Below are 27,670 nucleotides of genomic sequence, written 5' to 3'. Positions count from 1 at the left end.
AGGAAAACCTAATCATCTCTAGCATGGAATAGAAAAGGACAAATGAAATCAGCATTTCTTTCTCCAAGACTCTCTCCGAGCCAAGCCAAGCCGAAGACTGATTATCTCCAAAATGAAGGCAGAAACTGTAGGTTATTTACATTTCTCCTCAACTCAGACTCAATGATACTCTCACAGCTGCTTTAAGCCGCTTCTGTGACTTGTAAGGAATGCCAGTCAAAATCAGAAAGCCTTGCCTTGTGTGGGAGTGGCAAGCACAGCATCAGCATTTCTGGGAAAGCAATACCAGGCACAGTACAATTTCTGACGACAAAAGGCCCACCTTGGTTGAACTCGTACTGTTTCTTGGCACCTGAAGGAGTGGTTTTGCGGACTCTCGTGAGCTGGCGTTCCTGTTCTCCCCCGACACTCTGGCTGGCTGGGTACCACATGCTCTGTCTCCTACAAGAAGAAACAGCTAAAGTAGAGGAGCTGTCAGTAGGCATCACACCGGAGTGTTCTTCAGCTGGAAGTGAGTCTCAGGGCAGGCAACACACTCCGCAGAGTATAGTTGGGGAAGGGGGCCAATAAGTAATTTGCAATTTAAGAAACATTTTTCTATCAGTCAGTTGTTACAAGATTACAGAATAAAGAGAAATATAATGAAAAATCTAATGTTCGAGAGAGACAATGTAACCATGCCATAAAAATTTTCACATTAAAAATATTATAGAAGGATATTGAATAAATAGATATATCTGAAAACATAATTTCTAGAATATTTATAGCATTGGCTCATTTTTGTAAAAACAAACATATGTATGAATACACACACATACAGATTGAGATACCAAATTCTTAACCGTGACTAACTCTAAGATGTCATTTCTTTTTTTCCTTTTTGGGGCTCATCTACATTTTTTAAAATAAACATGCATTACTCCTATAATAGGAAAGAAATTTAAGTCAGTCTGAAACCTAAGGAATACATCGTTTTTATGAATTCCAATCCCCAAGTATGCAAGCATTCTCTTCCCAATCTCTCTCTGTCTCTCTCTCCTTTCAACACACACACACACACACACACACACACACACACGCCATAGCTACTACACTGCATCCAAAGAAATAACTACACTGGACACCCCACGATGCAATCAGTGCATTAATTTAGAAGAACTCCAGAATGCTAAACTTTCTAGACAATATCATAAACACATCCAAGCTAACATGAATCTGGATTCACTATAAGAACACATACACTAAAAATGAAAGATTTATATACATTCAACAGTTGAACCACTATAATTTTTGAGCTGTGTCAAATCTCTAATTGACAAGTTTTCCCTGCAGCAAAATAGCCCCTTTACCTGATAAAAGAAATACTAAAACTAAACTCAGTGAGAAAGTGTGTAAATCCAGATGGCTACTGTCACGCAGTGAGAATATTCATGTGCCGCAGTACATCTGGGTCTGACTGAGCAGTATACTTTGGTGGCAGTGTAGACCAAGCTTTCCTATTTGGAGTGTGGGTTAAAGTCAGTACACGTTCCAATATGTCAGATGTCTCAGAAGTCACATTTCTGAAACACTAGGATAATGAAGTGGGTTTTTTTGCCAAGTAGTCATCACAAGCTTCTAAAACAAAATTATGGGGCACCTGTGTGACTCATTTAGTCAAGTCTCTGTCTTTAGCTCAGGTCATGATCTCAGGGTCCTGGGATGGAGCCCCACCTTAGGTTCCCTGCTTGGTGGGGAGTCTGCCCTTCCCGCCCCCCACCCCCAGCTCATGCTTTCATTCTCTTTCTCAAATAAATAAATAAAGTCTTTTTAAAAATAAAATTAGATATATATGCCTTCCTGTAAGAGGGTTAAAGTGGGGAGTTGGAGCAGAGATAAAGAAAGGGTTTAATTATTCCTCCAGGATCCTTTAATACCATTTCTCTAAGCCTCCAGCTTCAGGCAAAAAGACACTCTGGACATAGTAAATGCTTGTAAAAAAAATTCTACAACTACCCAAATACTGGCCAAGTTTCCCCAAAAGTGGGTTCAAGTGAGATAGCTCTGCCTACTACTTGCTAGGTATGTGACAAGTCACATCAATTATCAGGATCCCCACTTCCTGGTCTGTAAAATGGGGATAACACTCCAAGGTCACAAAGTTGTTGAACAAGAGGTCATTAGAACATATCTTAGTACCTGTCAACTGGAGGTACACAGCAGATGGGAGTTATAAACACTAATATTTCTTCTATAAAAATTCCCTTGAATCTTAATATTCTGAAAGTTATGTTAAGGAAACCCTCAGAGACTTAATCCAAACAAGTTTATCAAAAGCAAACCTATGTTTGTGGTGGGATGCTTATTTGTTTCAGATTTATATACTTCAAGAGTATAATCTACAAGATTCTCAAGAACTTTATAGGAAATAGGAAAGTAAATCCCAATTCTTACTCGCTCCAGTTTTCATAAAAATAATTTCATGCTTTTGCTTAAAGGGAGAAGGCATAAAAAAGATGGATGTCATTTTAACTGAATTAATAAAACAGTAGCTTCCAAAGATATTGTGCTGCCAGGTATCATTTATTCATAAGGACATAAAGGAAAAAAGTATATAACAAGAACAGTAATAATCATGGTTATTGGCCTCTATAAAGGAGACACATGAGACACCAGGACTCACCTTCTTGGTGAGTTCACATCCCTATTCCAATTGGGTTCTACCACCTGACCAGTGACAAGGTTAACTAGGACTGCCAAAGAAAGTTCTTAGAATAGATAACGTATTCGTGTGCAATTGAGAGAGCATATTCTTTCCCTGCCACCCTCTCAAAAGTGACACTATCTGGGCAAGAACATATTTAACATATTAGCTTTGCTCATTTAAGCTTCATTACATCTTTGAGATCTGCTATAATACCCCCTACCAAAAATTCTAAAACAATAAAGCAGAGTGTTTACCTTAAAATAACTGAGATATATTTTTATTTAAAAAGGAATCACCTACTACAAACCAAGGATGTTGACAGTTAGGGAGGTTATGTAAAAGTGACTAAGGCAATCCTGCCCCCAAAGAATTTTAAAATCTACAGTTTGACAATGACTAAAGTGTAAGAGGGCAGACACTAACTTGTTTACTGCTGTGCTAATGTGCTTGCGAATGGACAGGTCCATGCTGACCAACAGAATTGAAGGAAGGAGAAGCCAAGACCCTCTCCTCCACGCTTGTCTTCCTGGCACCTGGCCAGGCAGAGGCTGGCGGGGCACCTGTAAGCCAAGTAATCCTACAGCTGTCCCCTATCATTTGACCTTGTGTCCTGTATGTCCCAATTACAGCCTTGGTGCAGTGATTTGCTGGTTCTCTGCTATACACAGAAGCAATTAAATGGACTTGGTTCTGAGATACTTCATAAGTAAGGTGCCTATAAAACAAACATTATTTCTGTTATTTTCTGATCCATGAGCAGAGGCTAAGATAGTACACACAATAAGAGAGAAACTGTCTATTAGATTGAACGGCTTAGAAACTCAGCTGAGTCAAGGAAAAATAAGCCGCTGCTAAGCAGAAATAATGAAATATAATATTTTATCCTTGTTAGGACTTTAGTGAATTCAGCTGACTCTTACAGAACTTGAGAGAATCTAGTTTTGATCCAATGTAATGACCACAGTTTCATGTTCTTCCGAGTCCTCCTTGTACAAATCTGTAACCCAGAAAAAAGGGAAAAAAAATGCTTTGTCCTAGTCCTAGTTTTTGCTTAGCTTAACAAACCAGAATGCTACTCTTGGGCCTCAAAGATCTACACATCCTTTAAATCTTCCTTTCGAGATGTGTGGTCAATCAAAATATTAACTTTTTTCATCTTCTCACGCTTGAGGTTTTATTCGTGTCTATTCCATTCCCAAATTAACTAAAAAAATTTACTTTCTTCAACTACTGGCTTAAATTTTAATTTAATATAATTTAATTTAATTTAACTTAATTTTAAATTAAGTGGGTTTATAACTAATCACTGCTTTTCCCAAGAGCTCTAACTACATAGTTAATGCATCCAATATTTCCATAGTTTGGAAAAGCATATATATTCAGCTCTAAGAATGAACAGGCAATGTGTTATTAATCTACACTATCCTATGCCATCCCAGAGTTCTTTTTACCTTAATCTTCACACATCTGTGAAAATGACTTAAAGTCCTTTTGAATAACTGGGGGTTTTAGAGATTTTTGTCCCTGATTGAAAGAACTATTGGATTATCACATCCATTTTCTAGTTGGGGGAAAGGGGCTCTGGAAGAGCTGGTTTACAGTATCTTCTAAACATGTGTCTGATTATTATTTGAAGTGTTCTGCGACTTTAAGACATATTACTAAGAGAACCCTTTCTTCAGACCTCTTTTTAAAAATAATTTCTGCCTTGGTCATTATTTCAACACAGAAATAAATCATGGAGGATAAAAGAGGCATACATTCAAAATCTACACAGATCCACAAAGTAGGATCTCCTCTGGTCTTATTTCCTTACCTGAAATACAGGGATATCGCCCACTTTACTGCCTACATTTGTAAGAACTTCTGGTAGAAAATAGACATTCAAATTGGGATATTTTGTCCACTTTACAAATCAAATAACATTCATCGAGTGCCTCACCTGTACTCAGCACTAAACTAGGCACTTCTAGCCTGTATGTCCTCACTTAAAACTAGGAGGCAGATCTTACTCTCTCACTTTTCCCCAAGGAGAATAATAAAGTGAAGATAAGACAGAATTCTTGCCACTTTATTTCAACATCCCAAGTTTACTATTATCAAATGACAAAACTAAAACAATTTAGTAACTAATTTAACTCCTTTATTCAAGGAAAAACAATCATGAATTTAGGGAGTACAGAGCTTATCAAACAGTGGAGCTCTCTCCCAAAGGTTTTGTGGGCAAGAATGAGCATTATAGAATGTAAGAAGAGGCAACAAGGAAACAGGGCATGAATGGCTAGGAATTCAGGGATTTCCTTGTAAGGCTAACAGGTCCTATTTTCTAGGTAAGATAAGCTAGTTAAAACTAACTTGAAAGATTGTGACAGGGGTTAGGGTCTCTTGACAGGTGTTTTCAGTAAGTGCAGTCTAACTTTGTTTAGATTTGTGACATGGGCTAGGCCACTGAGATGGCCTCCATTTTGTGGGTCCCAATATACAAATTAATTACATCAACGTCCCCCCCTTTTGATAAATTCTTAGTTGTACTGCAAATATTGATCAAAATGTAAAGTATTAGTGTCACTCTGAACTACCACTCCTTGTTGATGTTGGAATCAGGATGAATCTCTAACTGCAATTCATAGGTTAGGATATCAAGGTGTTGGTCTTTTAGTTGGCAGTTTCTTCATCCCATTTTTTGTCATTCGAGACGCAGAAAGATCATTTGTCTCTTTACCAGTGACTGCATGCATGCATTTAAAGCTTTTGAGAGAATATAGTGTATCAGGGAGACTATTAGAATGGTTATAAACTGAATAATACCCAATGTTTGGAGGATCCTCAAAAATTTCCAGTGCCACACCCCCCATGGCTCAAACCAACTTAGATTAAGTAGATCAAAGAAAGACCCAACTGAAGGAGTCATTTTCTCAAGCCAAATGCCTTGTTTATGTATTTTATATAAAAGTCTCCACTTCTCCAGAAGTGTTTATCAATGCCAGTGAGGCATTGGAAATGAGGGAGAAGTTTGTGACGGGAAGATTTATGGAATCACCAGCATCACGGTAAATCCAACAGTTGACTGGGGGGTTAGATAACCTGCTTTTATAATCATCTGAGATATGTAAACAATGACAATGTCTTTCCAGGCCAGGGCAAGCAGTAGATTTACAAGAGAATGACAAAGACCTTCATTACATAAGAATTAGGAAAAGGATTGTTGGAAAGAAAGGAGAAATGAAAAGAAACATTCTTAATGTTTTGGGAGGAAGCAGTCTACCTCTACATCAGCTAATTCTCTTCCTAGTCAATTTGATTTTAATGTCTCTAGCATTTGCGCAGACCAAAGGTTAGGGAGTCTTTTTCAGTTGTGAAATAAGCACCCAAGTTTAAAGACCTTGTAATTTGGCAACAGTGTTGGTGGATGAGAACACTTGGTAGAGTCCATTCCATTAATCTTTATGAATACTTATTTGACAGTTTATGAATACTTATTTGATAATGCTTTCTGCATAATTTAACATGTCAAATAGACCTAATTTGTTTAACATCTCTCTCTCTTACCAGGTGAGAAACAAATCTTTTGAGATTTTCAGGGACCCTCTGGGAAATATCAAAGATACTTTGAGGTCAAGAAGACTCCATTTAGAGTTTGATTTGAGGAAGTTGTCAAAATACCAAAACATTTGAATATTTGACTAAGTAGGCCCATAGATTATTATTGAATAGTTAATTATCTATTAACCCAATTAGCAATAGAAGATTAGAAAGGCAAACACAAAAGGTTACATTGTCGTGAATGAGACTTAGCTCCTTTGATATGAACAAAACTGGGTTCTATTAGGTAATTCAAGACCTGATATAAAAACAACATGAAACACAGGGAATTATTTTGCTAAGGCAAAAACAAAAACAAAAACAAAACCAACTTTGCTTTCCAGGGAGAGTGTCCAAAAGGTAAAGTGACTAAACAAAAAGGCTTTCACAATCACTTATCAAGAGCAGACTCATAGCACAAGAATACTTTATATTTTTAGCAGAGAGAAGACCAAATTTTAATTTTGCACCAGTGTGACTTTTAATAATAAAACTCATTTTTAAGGGGGAAAAAATATCTTAAATCCATTCTAACCTTAGCCAGCTTGACCACAATTAACGTTCATTTCTTAAGATTCCTTTTCTACAAAAGTTCTATAACTTTTTATATCCATTCAGATTATTTACTATGTTTTGTCCTTCTTTCTCATTCTGAAATAGTCATTTTACTTTCTTTACCTATTTTCATTCACAGTGGCTTACTTTCACCCTTATTATTTTGAAATAGTTTTAAGTACATATACTGATTTAATTAGTACCATTAGAATCCTAAATTCCTAGTGAAAATTAAGAATTAAGCAAGTGTGAACTGGCAAATTTCCTCAGTAAACTTTTCAATGTAGACAAAACATGTTTACTAATAGACCAAATACTCTTATTTCTTCTGTAAAGAGAAGTCAAATGTAGATAATGCTCAGTAGTTAATGTTTCAGTATTTTATATTCCTTGGAAATGATCTAGATATTCAACTGATACCCATCATTTAACTTATCTCAGTATAATATCAAGGTTTCAAGTTACCAAAAAGATTTTGGATCTACTTTTAAGAAGATATACAAAAAAGCATAATTATTATTGGAAAGTTCACTTATACACTCCTATCTTACCTCTACTTAATTTACTTGTTCTTAACAATTATGTTTAGATTACTCATGAAAAGATTATTTGCTGTTTATTTATTCATGAATTTATCCTTTTCTTAATTTAACTTTTGTTACTTAACATACAGGGCAATATTGGTTTCTGGAGTAGAAGTCAGTGATTTATCACTTACATACAACATCCAGTGCTCATCACAATAAATGCCCTCCTTAATACCCATCACCCATCTATCCCATCCCGCACCCACCTCCCTCCATCAACCTTCAGTTTGTTCTCTATCTGTAACAGATAACATGAGCTTCTTTAACTTTTAGTAAACCTACATAGAATAAAGTTATAGATTTACTTTTAGTAAACCTAGATAGAATAAAAGTTATAGATCTGTTTATACTTAATATTGATAGCTCTAAAGACATGCCAGTTTTGATTAAGCAACAAATTTAAATTTATATTTATTTACCAAGATTATCTTAGATTAAAACAAACTTGAGAATCATTTGGGTTACTTTCTATATTCCTGTGAGCATATATAAATATATTTACATATATATGTACATATATAAATATAACTGTACGAATTAATTTTGGCAAAACCATCCAGAGATAGAAAAAAAACTACACATTTATAATATACAGACATACATAAACAGTGATAGTTATAAAGAGGTATCTTACAGCTTTTAATTTCAAATTTTAGCCATAGGACAGGTAAAATAATATAAAACTCAGTAGCCTTTCAAAGAAAAGTTGGGTCCAAATAGGTTTCTAGCAAAAGAATAATTTAGATTATCTGCTCAGATGGCTTACACGTTTTTATCATGTTCATGGGAAAGACTTCTAATTTTTCATAGGCTTAGGCTCCAAATACCCATTCCTTTTTCCCTTCTGATAGAAATTATTTCCCTAAAATTTGCATTTCAAAGAGATGGCTTCCATAGATAAGAGTTCCTTGAGCAGACCAGGTAGAACATTTATATCTCATAGACACAGAAAAAGAATCCAAGTTTCTCCAGAGACATTTGTTTCCTAAATCCAAAATTTTATACTTACAACCTTCTGAGATGAATAGAGAAAGTTGGGGATTGGTTTTAAAAACGGAAAAGTAAGTGAATTGCTTCCAGAGATTCACTAATGTTCTTGTAAAAGACTCAACTTACAAGACAAGTACATTTCTTTTTAACTCTTCAAAGAATTAGGTTGCAATCTGAATGCTCTTAAGGAGTCAGACCCACCCAACCAACTACATTATCTATCTCCTCCTTTAGATCAGAGAGAAGATCTTCAACTAATATGGAAATCAAAAGATTCCTGTGTTCTAGATTTAGAGCTTTGTAAACCTTGGATAAAGTTTGTCTTTTTTTTTTTTTTTTTTTTTTTCCCTTCTAGGTACATTAAGCTTAGAAAAGAAGACCTGGAAAGAAAATTTCTTATCAGGCTCTGAATGTCAGTTTGTTTTTATTTGCCCATAAAGCTATTTAGAAATCCTTGCAAATATCTTGTCAACTTTCAGCTGGGGCAAACAGTAAACATTCCTGGCAATATTAAACAACTCAAAGATACTAACTTCCCAATATCCAGAGCCATTTCCAAAAATTGCCAGAAGTAAGAATGACAGATAATTCCCCTGAGATTGGGCAACAGTCAGTTGCTCAGCTGCAAGTGGGTTTGCAACCCATATTTCTGTCTGGTGATATTTTGGGTGCCCTGATTCTTGAGCTACCTGCATACACAAGAATCCAACAATTGCAGGCCTCTGGCAGGTGGAAAACCAGTCAAGTTCTTAGGAGCAAAACAATACAAGCAAGAAGGCAATAGTTGTCCCTGGGAGAGAAATGACCTACAACCAATGGAGACCTCAAAACCAAATTCATAAAAGTTTGAATTTAGAAGGGAAGGGATAACATAAAATCTCACTTTCCTCTCTCAACCACTAAAGAGGCCTAGGAGAACTGACTCCACTAAGAATCTTAGCCTTTGCCAGCTCTGTCAGCTTTCCTAAGATCCCATCTGCAAGCTCCAAAGACAGTGGGGTTTAGAGAATGTACTTCTAGTATCTACCAGCATTTAGCAAGATTTTCCATTAATTTTAATTTAGTTTCCCCTTGCCATTTAAGAAAACAACTGGTAAGAGTTTACTGGAAATTTCGTTTAAGTCCTGGCAACTCTAAGAGGAGCCTATATGGGGACCACCCTCCTTCGACGGTAGATATGGGGCATTTGAATTGGTGTGGAAGAGTTCAACAACAAAAAGTCTTTGAGGAAAAAAAAATTTTTTTTTCAGTGTCCCCACTGATTACATGCGAGACTGACTTCTCCGCCAGTGTGTTGATGATGGGCCTCTAGGGGGTGATACAGCATTTTTAGTTTTCTGGCATTGGAGCTGTTGCAGTTGTAAGTCCACTAACTTGGTGGACTTTATCATCTTGTGGTTTTTGGTCAGAATAGAAAGTCAACTCAGGGGATTAGTAAAATATAGTACTGAAGAAAAGGAAGATAGAGGGGAGTTAAAAGAGACATGTCAATCTTAAGAAGTCTTTTATTTGGGGGCACCTGGGTGGCTCAGTGGTTTAAGCCTCTGCCTTCAGCTTGGGTCATGGTCTCAAGGTCCTGGGATCAAGTCTCAAGGTCCTGGGATCAAGCGCCGCTCTCTGCTCAGCAGGGAGTCTGCCTCCCCCTCTCTCTCTGCCTGCCTCTCTGCCTGCCTCTCTGCCTACTTGTGACCCCTCTCTCTGTCAAATAAATAAATAAAATTTAAAAATGAAGAAAGTCTTTTGTCGTTAGGTATCATTGGGTCTTTAATTTTTTATCAGCCTTTTGCAAGGCTGAAGAATCTTTCAATGAAGTTATTTTGGAATCTTGAAGACTTCTGGTGACTTCCGCACAACAATTAAACTATTTATCTCATTCGGTTTGTTTGATTTGGGAACCCTTTGTTAAAAACAAAAACAAACTGAAGCCAGCCTTAAAATTCTTCTGAGCAGACAAAACCAATTCCCTATAATTTAAGAAAAGGCTGGTATTTTTTCTAATCACTATGAACAATAAACAGTCACTGCCTTCCCACTATATAAGCTGCTTTATAATAATATACCCCTGAGCCTCATCCCATGTTTTGGTTTAAGAACTCCTGGTTTATGAACTTACCTTTTTGATATGTGCAAAATAAACTTTTACCGGTTACTGCTTCAGTGATAAATTGTTTTTAGTTCTGTCATTTATGAACTTTTGACAATTCATAGGTTCAGAAGGTAAATCCAAAGAAGACCCCAATGACTCCAATGATACTGAGCAAACAAGTGCTGATACCCTGAGTCTATTGAGCTCTCTGATTTCTTGCTGACTTTGGAGCTTGAGGGTAAGGATCTCCTCAATCTTAGTTTTGTTTTCTTTGCATTTGAACTCTGTAACTTTATTGTGCATACCTGGATTTGTTTATTGAAACTCTTTGGTAAGTTACCTATTCTTTTCAAAAGGGGGTGAGAAGTGTAATTCCTTCTGTTTGGGTACAGCTGTTAAAAACAGAGGTCTCATATTAAGAGACCTTAGGTAATCTAAATGGAGAGGTAGAATCCACTGGGTTTAAAATTCTTTCCTCCCTTTCTCAAAAACTCATGCTTTATACAGACCAATTACTAATACCAAAATTGAGTCAGTAATAAAAACAAAACAAAACAAAAACAAAAACGAAACAAAAACCTCCCAATAAAAAAAAAAAAAAAACCAGGAGCAGATTCACAGATGAATTTTACCAAACACTTAAGAAGGATTAATACCTACTCTTCTCAAACTATTTCAAAAAAAAAAAAAAATACGAGAAGAAAACCTTCCAAACACATCCTATGAGGGCAGCATTACCCCGATACCAAAATCAAAGAAAAACACTGCAAAAACAAAACAAAACAAAACACATACAGGCCAATATCCTTTATCAAAATAATTACAAAACTCAGTAAATTATTAGCAAACCAAATTCAACAACACATTAAAAGTCTTACTCACCACAATCAAATGGGATTTATTCTCACATTAAAAAAATAAAGGATAAAAATCATATGATCATCTTAGTAGGTGCAGAGAAAACATTTGACAAAACTCAACATCCATTCATAATAAAAAGTCTCAACATGGTGGGTTTATTCAACATAATGAAGGCCAAATATAATAAACCCACAACTAAAGTCTTACTCAATGGTAAAAACTGTGTTTTTCAGAATAGAGAGCCCAGATATGGACCCTCAACTCTATGGTCAAATAATCTTCAACAAAGCAGGAAAAACATATACAGTGGGAAAAAGACAGTCTCTTCAATAAATGGTGCTGGGAAAATTGGACAGCTACATGTAGAAGAATGAAACTTGACCATTCTCTTACACCGTACACAAAGATAAACTCAAAATGGATAAAAGACCTCAACGTGAGACAGGAATCCCTCAGAATCCTAGAGGAGAACATAGGCAGTAATCTCTTCTATATCAGCCACAGCAACTTCTCTCAAGATATGTCTCCAAAGGCAAAGGAAACAAAAGCGAAGATGAACTTTTGGGACTTCATCAAAATCAAAAGTTTCTGCACAGCAAAGGAAACAGTCAACAAAACAAAGGGGCAATCCACGGAATGGGAGAAGATATTTGCAAGTGACAGTACAGACAAAAGGTTGATATCCAGGATCTATAAAGAACTTCTCAAACTCAACACACACAAAACAGATAATCATACCAAAAAATGGGCAGAAGACACTTCTCCAATGAAGACATACAAATGGCTATCAGACAAATGAAAAAATGTTCATCATCACTAACCATCAGGGAAATTCAAATTAAAACCACATTGAGATACCACCTTATGCCAGTTAGAATGGCCAAAATTAGCAAACAGGAAACAACGTATGTTGGAGAGGATGTAGAGAAAGAGGAACCCTCTTACACTGTTGGTGGGAATGCAAGTTGGTGCAGCTTAGAGAATAGTGTGGAGATTCCTTAAGAAATTAAAAATAGAGCTCCCCTATGACCCTGCCATTGCACTACTGGGTATTTACCCCAAAGATACAGATGTAGTGAAAAGAAGGGCCATCTGTACCCCAATGTTTATAGCAGCAATGGCCACGGTTGCCAAACTGTGGAAAGAACCAAGATGCCCTTCAATGGATGAATGGATAAGGAAGATGTGGTCCATATACACTATGGGGTATTATGCCCCCATCAGAAAGGATGAATACCCAACTTTTGTATTAATATAGATGGGACTGGAAGAGTTTATGCTGAGTGAAGTAAGTCAAGCAGAGAGAGTCAATTATCATATGGTTTCACTTATTTGGGGAGGTGAACCATGAGAGACTATGGACTCTGAAAAACAACCTGAGGGTTTTGAAGGGGTAGGGGGCGGGAGGTTGGGGGAACCAAGTGGTGGGTTTTATGGAGGGCACATATTGCATGGAGCACTGGGTGTGGTGCAAAAACAATGTACTCTGTTATGCTAAAAAGAAACAAAACAAAACAAAACTGTGTTTTTCCTCTAAGATCTGAAATAAGACAAGGATGTTCACTCTCACCACTTTTATTCAACATAGTACTAGAAGTTCTAGCCGGAGCAATCAGAGAAGAAAAGGAAATAAAATACATCCAAACCAGTAAAGAAAAAGTAAAACTGTCACTATTTGCAGATGACATGATACTATACATAGAAGACCCTAAAGACTTCACCAAAAAACTACTCAAAGTAATAAATGAATTCAGTGATGTTGAAGAATAAAAATTAATATGCAGAAATCTGTTGTATTTCCATATACCAACAATAAAGTAGCAGAAAAAAAATCAAGAAAACAAGTCCATTTACAATTGTACAAAAATGAATAATATACCTAGGAGTAAATTTAACCAAGCAGGTGAAAGACCTATACTGTGAACTACAAAATATTGATAAAGAAATTGAAGTTGACAGAAACAAATGGAAAGATATACCATTCTCATAGATTGGAAAATTAATACTGCTAAATTATCCACACTACCTAAAGCAATCTAAAGCAACAGATTCAGTGTAATCCCTATCAAAATATCAATAGTATTTTTAACAGAACTAGAACTACTAACCCTAAAATTTATATGGAACTACAAAAGGCCACAAATAGCAAAAGCAACCTTAAGGAAGAAGAGCAAAGCTGGAGGTATCACAACCCCAGATTTAAAGATTACAAAGCAGTAATAATGAAAACAAAATGGTACTAGCACTGCAAAAATGTGTTACCTTGAAATAGATTCATGGCAAAGACCCTAAGAAGTACCCTAAAATGCAGGTCTCTGATGACTTTAAGATCATGACACTAAACTGAGTAAGAACTTCTAAAACTCTATTGGAAAACTGATTGATTCATAAAGCTGCTAACTCAAGATGAACAAAACAAGAATGACACGAGACTGAATGACCCTATGAACACAATCATTATTTTTATGATTTCATTTAAAAACGCTGATTCTGGGGCACCTGGGTGGGTCAATCAGTTAAGCATTTGACTCTTGGTTTCAGCTCAGCTCATGATCTCAGCATTGTAGAATCAAGCCCGGGTCAGGCTCCATGTTCACTGGAGAATCTACTTGAGATTCTCATTCTCTCTCTCCCCTTCCCTCTGCCCCTCCCTCTACTCTCTCACTCTCTCAAATAAATAAATTAATTAAATATTTTTAAAAATCTAAAAAAATATTGCTTGTTCCTTAATAGTTTGTTTTCCGTGTTTAAAGTAACCCTTCTTGTCCTTTCTTTAAAGCTATATTTACCAAATGTCTGTAAGTTATAGATAGCTTTGCAGTAAGGGTTGAAGCATTTATCATTTTCTCCCTACCTCATCTCTCCAAAGTTTGGAAATTCTGATTAAGTATTCTTGACAATGTATGTATTTGCATAAGATCAATAAGAATCTGTTCTCCGGGTTTTAAACAAGTCCTTGGTTTGGCTTCCTAGCTTCAAGAGTCTTTTAAAAGTCCAATCTGAGATTTCTTAAATCCAGCAAAGCAGATTTAAAAGAGTTTATATGGTCAATCACTATTTTTTGATGCACTTATGTAAATAATCAGGCCACGTTTACTGAAATTAGACTTAATCTGCAAAGAAATTAGTCTTATTGTGGTTATCTTTGACAGACATAGGAATGATTATAGAAAGAAAAATAATGTTTCAATAATACATCTTTGTGGATATCAGATTCTAGTGCTGTTGTCTTAGAGATACTGTTTTCTACCTGCAAACTGATTTTGTCCTAAATTCTTCTAGTTTTCTATAATACTTGCCTAGAACTTTCCACACTAACATTGCTAACTTTTTCCCATTCTTTGACCTAGAATCACTTTGCAACTAAAACTTCCCCTTTTCCAAGGCCATGGAAAATAAAGCTAGACAACTTGATATAACTTTCAGGGAAATCATCACAACAGCTCATATGTGGACAATCTTCATGCCTATTCCTAAGGAACTACTTAGAAAGTTCACCAGAGACATTCAAACTAAAAACCAGGAAAATCTATCAGAATGCCAGTACTAGCCCTCACTCTATCTGAAGATGCTTCAAAACCGACATCTAGAAATCTTCTCAGCTGGTTGTCTCCAAACTAAGAACCTGAATTTATAATTTGCTCCAATTATCAACTTTTGTTTTTCTTTTGTTTCCATAGATATGCCTCTCATTAAATTGCCTGATTGCTCACATCATATAGAGGTCTAATTTAGGTGGAAGCTCACCTACAATACCGCCTCCTGAAAAGAAACATCTGGATGTTTATCCTTTCCTAAATAATCATGAGGATATGAATTTGCTAACACATCATCTTGTGCCTATATAGGTAACTCAGAAAAAAATTGAAATCCAACTACAAGTGATTAAAAAAAAATATATAGACTGACTTAGCCAAAACAGAATCTGATCATAATTCACTTAAGTTATTTAATTGGTTAACTCTTGGCTCCTGGGAATTTCTGCTCTGGGAATTTCTCAATCCTTGGCTATTGTTCTCCTCATAGTCATGTTAACCTCTCCAGGTTAGTATACTCCTGAGGGTTCTAAATACCTATCAGCAGCCACTCACACACCTATTGGTATCCATTAGAATTACACAACTGGATGAAATCAACAATAATTACATAAATGATGAAGACGGTGACTACATGACCCTGCAGCCTGATGACTCGACGGTGGAAACAGCAATTATGTGATTCTTTGGCCTAAGAACATCAATGGTGGTAACCGAAAATAATGCTATGCTGGTTGGTCATACTCTCAGCCCACTGAGAGAATGACCAGAAGGGGGGAATTGTTAAAATCAAAAACAAATGCCTCAAAAATTCCCAAAGCAGACAAAAACAGCTTAGCCATAAAGGGAAAGCTTAATTTAGCTTATTTTGCAAGACTAACTTGACCTGGGTCATTTCTTGCTTATGCCTCTGGAAATCACAAACAAAACTTGAACTGTTTTCCAAAATTGTTATGAGACAACCACTAACCAGTTCCCTGTAATTTAAAAAATTTCTAACATCAGGCGCCCCCGGGTGACTTCGTCAGTTAAACGACTGACTCTTGGTTTCATCTCAGGTCATGATCTTAGTGTTCTAGCTTTGGGCTCTGGGCTCAGCAGGGAGTCTGCTTGAGATTCTCTTCCTCCTCTCTCGCTGCTCCTCCCCCCACTTGGGCATGCACTCTCTTGCTCTCTCTCTTTCTTATATAAATAAATAAATCTTAAAAAAAAAAAAAAAAACTTCTAATATAACAACCACTGTGAAAAATAATGAATGTCTTCCCATTATATAAGTTGCTTTGTAACAATATATCCCTGAGCCTCATTCCATGTTTTGGTTTGAGTGCTCCCAGTCTGAGAACTCTATTTAGTGGGTGCACAATAATAATCTATTAATTACTACTTTGGTCATTCATTGGTTTTTACTTCAGCTATTTCTGAACCTTTAACACCTTACTTTCAAGTGCACTTCCTAAATGAACAATCTTGTCTAACTGAAATGTTCCCTACAATGGCCATTGTGATTCTAAGTTGTCTTACTAAGATTTCTGCCTTGTATCTGTAGCTTCTGAAAATACATTTCTCAGACATAAAATAAGCAAATATTCCAGAAGGTGGTGTGCTTAATTCTTTGAAACTTGAGAATCCAACTTCTTTAGTGAAGCCTTGGATCTCTTGGAGCTAAATTAATACCTAGGAGGGATGTCCAGCTGGGTTGAGTATTTTCTGATATTTCTCAGTGTACCTTCTCACATAAAAAAATTTTGAGGTTAGTATGTGACCTGGTGTCATCCTAACCTGATCCATGACCAACTTATCCTAGCACAGGAGTCTTAAAGTTATGTGGCAAGCACAATAACAGCTTTAAGTGCTCAACCTGTGCCCACCAATTTTGCAGCTTTAGGGTCCGAGATTCCCATTAGCAATAGATCTATCATTCCTTTCATAAGATCTCTTTATAACGGAGGAAACTCTGATGGCTTATAATAGTCTGACTTGTGCCTACTTACATTTCCATGTGCCATTTAATGACAACTTCTTCTCTTGATTTATTTCCCCAAGTCCCCCATAGTTTACACTGTGGACTTTCCTTGAGGCTTTGTGAGTCCCCTAATAGCTGCCATATTGCTTTCTTTTGATTGAGGGATACTCATTATTCTCCCTTGAAGGAAACCTCCCTAATTCAACCAGACTTCTGTTTCTGGCTACCTGTGCACAATTCCTGAGACCTGTGATTCTCACTGTGAAAATCTGGAGTTTCTCACACTCCAATTTCCACCCTGTGAAATTCTAGTTTTGCACATCTCAATTCTCCAGCTGGAAGGATTAGAACAAATTCCAAGAGGTCACAATACAAAATATGCAGAGCTTGATCCAAGAGCAGCTTTCCAGAGATGTTGGAGAGTGGCTGAAGAGGTAGTGACCAAAAGGACTCTCCAGGTACCTGTGAAGGTACATCTCAGGGCCATCCCCAGAATCTTCAGGAGCTGTATTTGGAGCCCGTCTTGTCACCGAGACTGTCAAATGACAAAGCTAAAACAACTTAGTAATGAATTTGAGGTTCTTTAGTCAAAGAAAAACAGTACATGGTTTGGGGAACTACAATGTCTACCAAGCTGCAGAACAGTCTTCCTGAGGGAGTTTGGGCAACAGTGAGTTTTGTAGAGCATTACCAGAGGCAATGTGGAAGCACGCCATGCTTAGCTTGGAGTAATGCTTAGTCTTGTAATGAGGGCAGGGCCCCTGGGAGGCCTCCATTTTGTGAATCCCAACATACAAATTAACTATCACCATAAAGCTGAGAAGTATTCTACGCAAATCAGCATAAACCAAAGTGTAACAGCTTCAGTGGTGGTATTCAAATGTAAAATCAATAAAGCATATGATAAAGTATAAAAGAGAGTCATAGGGGTTCTCAATGGTATTTATTTTTTTCATCTCTGCAGCATGTGGATAAAGGACACAGGGACTCTGAAGTGAGAAAGGTTCATAAAGAATTGAAAGTCTTCCTTTAATGAACTTACACAGACTGAGGGCTGGAGGCAAGAGTGGAGTGGCAAGATTAACCAGTTGTGTGATGGGCAAGATTAGCTACCGTAAGTGTTGTGACTACCCCAAATCTAAGTACCTCACTCTGAGAGCCCTCACATTTCTGCTCCTGCTCCACTGAGGAGTAGGGTCTTATACAAGCCTCCACCACTCCTGCTCACTCTGACTCTAAATAGGACCCAGACAGGATGAAGTTCGAAGGAAAGCAGAAGGCAAACGGATTCTGGTCATGAACACCTTCCTTTACTCCTTAATAGCACTGATATTTCAAATGACCATCCCCAGGCCCCAAAAGGTATTTACCCTAACCTGAGCCAGCCTGATCCAAGGCATGTGAAGCTTCTGACTTGACCATCATAACTCCTAGGATTGAGGAACAAACCACTCCCTCAGCTTTATGGGCTTCCTGGGCTTCTGATTATGTCTATTCATCATTCAAATATGCATTCCCTACCAGACACTACATTCTGTGCTCTCTCTATTTCTGCCCTTAGAGAGCTCAGAGTGGGGTCATCAATGGTGGTGGTGCTAGTGAGGGTTGGTGTGAGTGACAGAAAGCATACACAGGTAATGACAGTATACTATGATCAATGGTATAATAGGATAAAGGTAAGTAAGTGTGAGATGCTCTGGGAACATAGAGATGACACCAAACCCAGTTCTTGAAAGAAGCGTTCAATGAAGTTGCCTAAAGGATGAAACAGGGAGTTGGAGAGACAGAAGGCACCAAGGCAAACATGTGTAAGGGAGAGCATGGCATGTTCAAGGAACTCAGAGTGGGCAGCTATGTTTGGAGTTAGAATCAAACAGATGCAATGGTTGTCAATGAGTCAGACAAGGCACAAGCAGAGGCCAGATCAGACAAACCCTTTAAGTCTTGCAGACCCTATAAGTCTTTCAAGTCTGCCTTTACTCTAAAGACATTGGCAAGTCACTGAATATTAAGACATGTTCAGACTGGCACTGGAGAAAGAGCATCTGAGGCCTGTGAGCAGATGGATTAGGAGGTAAGAAGAGAGAGTGGAAGAAGGGAAAAGAGTCAGAACTTTAGAGAACCCAAGCAAGACATGATGTTCACCTAGCATCCCAGAAGTGGTAGTCAGAATGGCGAAAAGCTGATCTTTAGATCTCAAAGAGATAAAAACAACTGGTGATTGGCACAGTGTGGCTGAAGGAGAAATAGGAAAGACTGAAGATGATGCCACCTCTGGGCTTGGAAAATGAGTTGAAAAATACACTGCTCCCTGAGAGGGAGACAGGGAGAGAAAGAGCATTTGGGGAGAGCTGTGTATTAGTGCCCATGAAGCAATGGCAGGTAGATGGGCTTGAGTGACAGAGACACATCAGGGCTGGGAAGACATATTTGGGAATGAGCAGGAGGTGGCTAACACTAAAAGTGGGGTGACACCATTCAGTACATCTGGCAAGAGAAAAGAGAATGCTGAGAGACCCCAATATTTATAGGATTGATGATACATTGCTAAGTGAAAAATCAAGCTGCAGGGGAGCCAGGATGGTGGCATCAGTTGAGTGGCTGGCTCTTGGTTTCTGGTTGGGTCATGATCTCAGGGTCTTGGGATCCAGCCTTCCATGGGGCCCTGTGCTCAGTGGAGAGTCTGTTCCAGGATTCTCTCTCTCTCTCTCTCTCTCCCCTTCTTCCCCTCCCCCTCCTCACACATGCTCTCTCTCTCTCACTCAAATGAATAAACCTTAAAAAAAAAAATCAAGCTGCAAAATGGTACATGCAGTAAGGGCTCGTGTGGAGAGACAGAGGGGAAGATCAAGTGTGTGTATGTGTGTGTGTGATTGTGTACTTGTGGGTTTTTTGTGGGACATCTTAATTTTATAAACTATTCTATTGGTTGAATTGTTTAATGAGTATGTACAGATTTTATAATTTAAAATAAGAATATTTGATTTTAAAAATATTTGAGAGACAGAGAAATGAATAGGAGACTGCAAAGTCCAAGAAAGATGGAATAAAAATGCAGAGAAAAGAAAGCTTATTGCTTGACCCTACTTATGTCTTATTTTAATGGAATGCTAAAGGATTTTAACTCCATGTGGGAAAATCAAAGTAGAGCAACAAAAGAAATATTAAATGTTGATAAATGTGCACTCAACCACATGACTTCTTTCTGAAGATGTTTATTTTTTTTATATTTTTGAGACTTATTTTTATTTTAGAGAGAGAGAGAGTGCATGTGCAAGTTGGGGGAGGGACAGAGGGGGAAAGAGAGAGAATCCTGGAGCAGATTCCCCACTGAGTGCAGAGTCCAATGCGAGGCTCCATGCAGGGCTTAATCCCAGGACCCTAAGATCATGACCTGAGCCAAACCCAAGAGTCCAATGTTTAACCAACTGAGCCACTGAGGTGCCCAAAGATACTTTAAATGATGATCTTTAAAATAGGGACCACTGTTTCTTACAGTATACTTTTGTTAAATTTTAATAAAAATTCAGTTTATCAGCAAAAAATTAAATAATTATGACCAAGAGGGTCAACTGGAGCAGTGAGTCAGTGCCTGCAGATACGGCAACACGAGATGAAGCCTTCCTACTGGGAGGTGGTCATATTCACAGTGCACGGGCAAGAAGGAAAAGCGGATGGCACCTTCATCAGGTCTCTGTTCCCTTCTGGGCCACATGGCCTCTCCAGCCTTAGCTACAGAAGCTAGTGACTTATTTCAAAAGATTTTATTATTTATGTTTTAAAAGATTACTATTATCTGAAGAACCAGAAGTGACAATTTCTATGATTTTTAATGTAAATTAAATATTTATGTGTACTTTAGGTCATTTCCTTCTGAGTTGAGATGCAAACTCCTTGAAATACCTCTAATTACTACAGAATATTACCATCCTAGGAAAAACTACCTTTTGTTCTCCTTTACACTGAAAAAATGAACAGCCTGCTGATACGGAATCTCTACCATGTTCTTTTCTGAAATTGTTCTTTTCTGAAATTGTTAAACTATGTCTGTTATTCTTTGCTTTAGAATATTCCTTAATGTTTCATTTCACAAGATCCTCATTTATTTTATTTAATTTAGCAAGAATCAAATTATTTTTCTATTCTCAAAGCAGCCAGGAGAAAGTCCAAAACTATCATCACAAAAATTGCCCCAACCCCTCAAGCTTCTCCACTAATGTCAGGCACGAGGAGAATTAGGGATTCCTAAACTCAGAAAGCTCAACACTCAATGAGCAGGTGGGCAAAGGGGGGGCTTCTGATTCTAGTTATTCATAAATTCTGTGGCTCCATAGTGAACCCTTGTTCAAGTATTTACTGAATACGTCATACACTGCCAGGATTTACTGAATACTTTACATACTGGCTGTGGGACTACAGTGGCAAACAAGAGAGCAACACTCCAGAAAACAACATAGGGAGGGAAGGAGAGAAGGAAGGAGGGACAGAAGGAGAGAGGGAAGAAGGAGACAATAATTTCTAGGTTTTTGCTAAGTCAGTGCAGATTTGGCCCTATTTCCTACCTTCTCTAATAATAACGGGTAATCAAGTCAATAAAGCCTGAGAACACCACGAGATGTAAAGTATGTTGTGAAGAGCTCCTCTGCACCTGGACCTTTCCACAGTTAACACCCTTTGCTCTCTCAAAGCAGTTTCTTCATTTCAGGGATGCCTGATTTATATCCCATCTTATTTCCATACTGTCTTAGTCAATTCAAGCTGCTATAACACAAAGATCATACACTGGGTGGCTTAAACAACAGAAATTGATTCCTTATTGGTTCTGGAGGCATGAAGTCCAAGATCAAGCCAATTCAGTTCATGATGAGAGCTTTCTTCCTGGCTTGCAGATAAATGTCTTCTTGCTGTGGCCTCACGAATGGCAGAGAGAGAGAAGCAAGCTCCTTCATTGCCTCTTCTTAAAAGGGCACAAATCCATCTTCCAAAGGCCCCATTTCCAAATGCCTTCACATTAGGGATCAGGATTTCAATATATGGATTTTGGAGGTAGATAAACATATAGTCCAAACCACATCCCATGGGTCCTAGATAGTCCCTTTCAAATCCCCTCTGCTCTGATGACTTGAGGCCATATCAAACAGTCCTGCCTCTCTCTTTCTGGACTGTCTTCTCAATCCCCCTGGTGTTTAATCCTGTATAGCCTTGCTTCACAGTATATGCAGAAACCGCATGCTCCATTTATGTCTCTAAGTTAAAATATAAGTACGCCAAGTGAGAATGTCTGTGTCTTGCACTTCTTTCACTCTCTTGCAGTGCCTCAGCACTCTATAAAATGTTTGTGGATTCATTCAGTCAGTCATAACACGTCCACTGAATACCAGTGTCTCATGCTGGGGAGCAGTTGTTGGTGGATTTGGGAAACCTAACGATTGGGACTAATTTAAGGGAAATGCCAATTGAATTCTTGGCGAATAGGAACCACAAAATATTTTTACAGAAACACCAGTTTCTCATTGCTTGAATGCTCATTTCTCTAAGTGGAATGGGGCTAAGAGAGTTTGGCCCAGGGAAGGACCTTGAGCAGCTGTTTTACTGAATAAATAAGTGACTGCCAAATACTAACAGCAGCTTGCATTTGCAGTATGTAAACTTTTCAGACTGCTTTCCCACCCATTAGCATAACTTATCGAGTATGTTTCTTAAGTGAGGGCATCTAAGCACTTGGAAAGAGAGAGTCTTAAGTGTTTCTTTGGCCTACATTATTAGGTCTAACAAGTTTTCATAGAAGATGGTCATATAAAATTTAACCCACACTTTTTCTTACAAGTTCTGAACCAATAAAATCTTTAAGACTTCCTACAGAACACTGAACTCCATCCAAGTGCTGAATAGAACACAGCATTAGACAAGGGTGTTACATGGCTTTCTACACTGGGCTCCAAACATGTCCTGTGTTAACAAGAGACATGTGTCATTCACTCAGTCACTGACGACGACTCAGAAAGTCTAACTGTTCTCACAAAATGTGGAATAGCTAATACAAAGAAGAATCATGTCATTCCAACAGTCTTCTTTTAAAGACTTGGGAGAGGGAATGCCTGGCTGGCTCAGTGGAAAGAACATGTGACTCTTGATCTCAGGGTTGGGAGTTCAAGCCCCATCTTGGGTGTAGAGATTACTTAAAAATAAAATACTTAAAGAAAAATTAGTGGTGGCAGGATTGATCCCTGTCCCCCTCTTTAAAACATATAGCTTTGGTTTTGGATTTTTGGTTTCTCTTTTGAGGGAGGTTGCAGAAGGCAGTGGAAGGAGGAAAGGAAGTAACATTATCTCAGAAACCAGAAATGCCTAGATGGATTTTAATTTCACAGAAACCTAATTTTAAAAGCATTTTATAATTGGAATTAAAAGAAACAGAAGTGAAAATGGAATACTATATACAATACTATCTCAAATTAAAAATAAATTAATAGCAGCAAGACGTAAATCCTGACAGGAAAATTATTCTAAGATATCTAAAGAGAAGGGACATATCAAAACACTGGTATCTTATGAATGCCTAACATTCACTTGCATTATGGATTTTCATCCATTTTAACAGTACTGTAGTTAAAAAATGCCAAGTCCTTGACATTAGGTCCCCTCAGTAACATCCCAGAGATGAGACTTTATGGGGGGGGGGATTCCACAAACATGCAAAATATTAGCTTCCTCTTGAAAGACTTCTGTCTACAATGTTAGCACAAAGTAGGACCAATTCTTCAGAGAGTGAGTCTTGTCTTACCAAATGGTGCCCAATCTCTGTGTCTAAAACCCCAATCAATTGTGATTAGGACTGTTTATCTCTAAGTCTCTCATCAGGCTCTCCAACCACAAATAGAATACGTAAAGTTTTTGCTTCAAAGAGGGCCTCTATTTAGAAAGCGTGTTTCCTTGTACACAGGAAGAGTAGATGACACATGTGGGCTGAACTGAATATTCTAAGCAAAGGTACCCATGCGATGTTTGCAATGCAGACCTGGGAAAAGTCTAAGAAGGAATTATTAGACACAAATACTAATTGTAACACCATTCATGCTGAGAAAGTTTCTAATTTGAAAAAAGTTTTTTTGTTGTTTTTAATTTGGAGACCTAGCAATTATCTGAAATGAAGGAAGAGCTACCTCCCAGAACATCTGAACTCAAAAGCATCTGGAGAACAAAAGATATTTGGCATTTCAAAGCCAAAAGCCACAGGTCCAGGCTCCAAACCAGTTTCCATAGAACTTAAGACAGAGAACACCCTGAAGGGAGACCGGATTCCCCAGGTGAATGATGATGAGAACAGATGAAGAAAGTACACAGAAGCAATTCTATGAAACCAGTCACGTCACTGTAAGTTAAAGCATCTCCCGGCTCTCCAAGGCCTGCACTGTGCTTCCTTCCCTCAAGTTAAGTCTCAGGGACAGGAATGTCAGGCAATAGGTGCTGTGCCAGAGGGATGCAAACCCACAAGGTACACACTGAAGCAAAAATACCAGAGGACCACACTCTCGCTGAACACATTCTCCATAATGTCACCTGAATTGTGAGTTGTTAGCATGCCATAGTTTCTTGGGTCATCAAATTTAAGTAAATATTTAGAGAAAAAAACTCTTTTTCTGGGATGCCCATGTGACTCACTAGGTTGAGGGTCTGACTTTTGGCCATGGTCTTGGGGTCATGAAATCCACCCCAGGTTGGGCTGGGCACTCAGTGAGGAGTCTGCTTGAGATTGTCTCTCTCCCTCTGCCCTTCCTCCACTCATGCATGAATGCCTTCTTTCCCCCTCTCTTTAAAATAGATAAATCTTTTTAAAACATACTTTTTCCATTTAAACAGATATATTAATAAACTGCAGTATTAAAAAAAACTGCCGCATTTGCAAAACTTTTTAAGATGACATCAATATACCAGTCAAGATGTTTAGTTTCAAACAGAAACAAAGTCTAACTAATTTAAGCAAATAATGAAATTATTAGAATGCTCACACACTAACCCAAAGGGCTGGAGAACCAGCCATGGGGCTCTGAGGCAAAAACAGCTCAGTACTGATCCAACTTGCACACTTCTGCCGAAACTGAGTGCTCTGCATCTCTGATGTTGCTAACTCTAAGACCATTAGGTGATTACTCTATTTGTTAAGGAAAGAAGTAAATAGTGCTGGTTATCAAACTCTATCACAACACTGATTTTAAGGAGCACCCCAATTTCAGCAACACTAAAATTGGGGGAATATGTGAATTGTAGGATCGACCAGAAGCAGTCAGTTGTACTGCGTGTAGTCCTCACAGCTCACGCTAGCGACAGGCACCACCGCCATGACCAGATCCCCTCTCGCCGCCCCCACTCCCAACGCAGGTTCTGCCCATGTCCTAGCTGAAAGGAAGGCTGGAAAAGCAAGTACTGGCATTTCAGTTTGTATGGTGGGAAAAAAAACAGATCCTGCTTTTTTCCCTCCTATGGGAAAATTTTCAAGCACAAAAACAGAGTTCAGATGTTGGGCAGCCAAGAAAGAATGACAAATATCCCCAATAGGGAGATTTCAAAGAAACTCCCTCTTATGGTAAAAGTTCAGTGTCCTCTGTGGTTAGAATTCAGAAACAGAAAAATGTTTGAGAAGCACCAGAAGAGGAAAACTCCTTCGGATGGGAGCCAAGGCCCTTAGAATCCAGCCCTACAAACCGTTCCAGGCTAGTTTCCAACACCCCACCCTATGCACACCCTGAGTCCAGGGATGACTAAGGAGGTGGCAGCTCCTCAACCATTGCCATTATCACTCACATCTCCACTCTCGTTGTGTTCGCTCAAGTTAGAAAACATCCCCCACCCCTGCAATTTCTCTGGATTTAAATAACTCCCACTTCACGACTTGAACCAAAACTCACCTCTTCGTGTGAACTCTTTCAGACGGCCCCTCTTGGTGACCCCTTAGCACATTATCCATCTCTTCACCGTGAGAGGAAGAAGGCTCATCAATACGTGAACAAAACAAATGCTGTATCCCTTGCTAAAGGAGGGGCGAGCTGCACATCAGCAATCAGTCCCCTTGAGCAAAGCACAGAGCATTGATCTGCTGGGAGACCCTCTGAGCTCAGGGGCTGGGAGATGCCCAGACACTGACCTCCAGCTGTAGATGCAGAGCGGGAGTGAGGGTGATGCTGGCTGGCTGACCTGCAGAAGCATGGCACTGGACTTGGGCTGCTCCTGACCTTCTGTCCCTACATCCATGCGTGTTGGGCATGGGAACTGCTGTCGCAGATGGGCTAGCTGATGGAAGCGTGAAGGGAACAGGTTCTGAGGTTACTGGTAACCATAGTACAAGTGGTCTACCCCTAAGAAGATGGAAGCTTTTTACTCTCACAACTGGGACAATATCAGTATATGTTAATGATATGATATGAGTATGATGACCACACGAGGAGTCTTACTATGCACCAGGACGTACAGGAAGTATTTTTTTTTAACAGCAGGAAAAATATTTATTATTTATTATAAAAATATTTATTATATATTATATATTTTCCTCTCACATTGACCCAGTATAAGCATATACATAATAATCTGTGACTGTGTCTTGAATGTAAAAAACAAAAATTAGCTATTTTTTCATGACCCTAGTGCTTTAGACTACTGAAAGATTTTTATTTCATTTTTCTATCATATAAATATCTTTATTAGGTTCACTTGCTGTTGTAGAGTACAGAGACCTAAATGTCTTTTAAAGCTTTTTGTATGTATGTTCATGAGGATATCTGTCCACAGTGTTCTTTTGTTCTGTCTTTTTCTGGTTTCAAAATCAGAGTAACCTGCTTTCATAAAATGACTTAGGTGCTGTCACGTCCTCCTCTGTCTACCAGGAGGGATTGTATTCACTTCATTTCTCAGAATTTGGTGGAATTCTCTCATGAAACCATCTGGATACAAAGATTTCTTTCTTGGGAGTTTTACATTACAAATTGGATTTACTTAGTAGTTTCAAGCTCTTCAAATTATCCTTTGGTATATCGGGTGGGTTGTGTTAGTTTGTGCTTTTTTTGAGAAAGCCATTCATTTTTATCTGTCAAATTTAATTGTGTCAGGTTGTCCACATTATTTCTTTATTACACGTTTTAATGTCTGCAATATTTTATAAGGATCAGCACATCAATTCTTAGAGCAACCTTATAGATGGGTGCTATTACCCTTCATTTCACAGATGGGGAACATCAGAAACTCACCGAGATCCAGGTACAAAGGAAATGGCAGCTGAGCCCTGGCTCTTACCCAGCACATGGTAAGGACTCTGCTGAGTGTCGCTGTCTCCATCACCCCAGTGAGAGCACACTTACCTTAGGAACAGGCACCAGGTTTCCCCTCCCTGTCTGATTCAGGGCCTTTCATTCAGAGGCACCCTCAACGTCTGCTCTCAGAAAGATAGAGCGACTGAATCATCCAGTCGTTCAAAACCTGATCTGAAGGTCAATAAGCTTGGTATCTTGCCATCCAGCCATGGCCAAAGTCAACGATGAAACCAAGACCCTATACAAAATGTCAAGGACACCTTGCATCCTGAGAAAGCAAGGCTTAAGAGAACACATTCCACCTGGTTTCTAACTACTTTGTAGCCAGTTCTCTGTCCCTGATGCAGTGACTACGCCTAAAGGTTGGTCATCGATTTGCATCATCTCCCCCAAGGTGACAATGTTGCAGAAGCCTGAAACCCTAACAGAAATACCAGCTGCTGAAAAGCAGCAGCTGATTATTTTGTTATTTTGCCACTTGATGGTCATGAGCTCATACCCGAACAGGGCTGCCCCAACCAGC

At 38.4% G+C, this 27,670-nt stretch overlaps 1 protein-coding gene across 6 annotated transcripts in view; it reads right to left on the bottom strand.

Annotated features, from left to right (window-relative positions):
- The window catches only part of FAM13C (family with sequence similarity 13 member C), a 142,349-nt gene that overhangs the window by 90,049 nt on the left and 24,630 nt on the right, over positions 1-27,670 (bottom strand). For all 6 annotated transcript variants that reach the window (XM_045069872.1, XM_004765652.2, XM_004765653.2 and 3 more), the window contains one exon: positions 323-441. In XM_045069872.1, coding sequence (XP_044925807.1) covers positions 323-441 — 119 coding nt within the window. The remainder of the gene's footprint in view (positions 1-322; positions 442-27,670) is intronic.

The sequence above is a fragment of the Mustela putorius genome, unplaced genomic scaffold, assembly GCF_011764305.1.
Source record: "Mustela putorius furo isolate JIRA1106 unplaced genomic scaffold, ASM1176430v1.1 tig00003949_pilon_pilon_pilon, whole genome shotgun sequence".
In the NCBI taxonomy this organism is placed as follows: Eukaryota; Metazoa; Chordata; class Mammalia; order Carnivora; family Mustelidae; genus Mustela; species Mustela putorius.
Note: the sequence above shows the minus strand (reverse complement) of the source record. Positions and strands in the feature narration are given on the sequence as shown.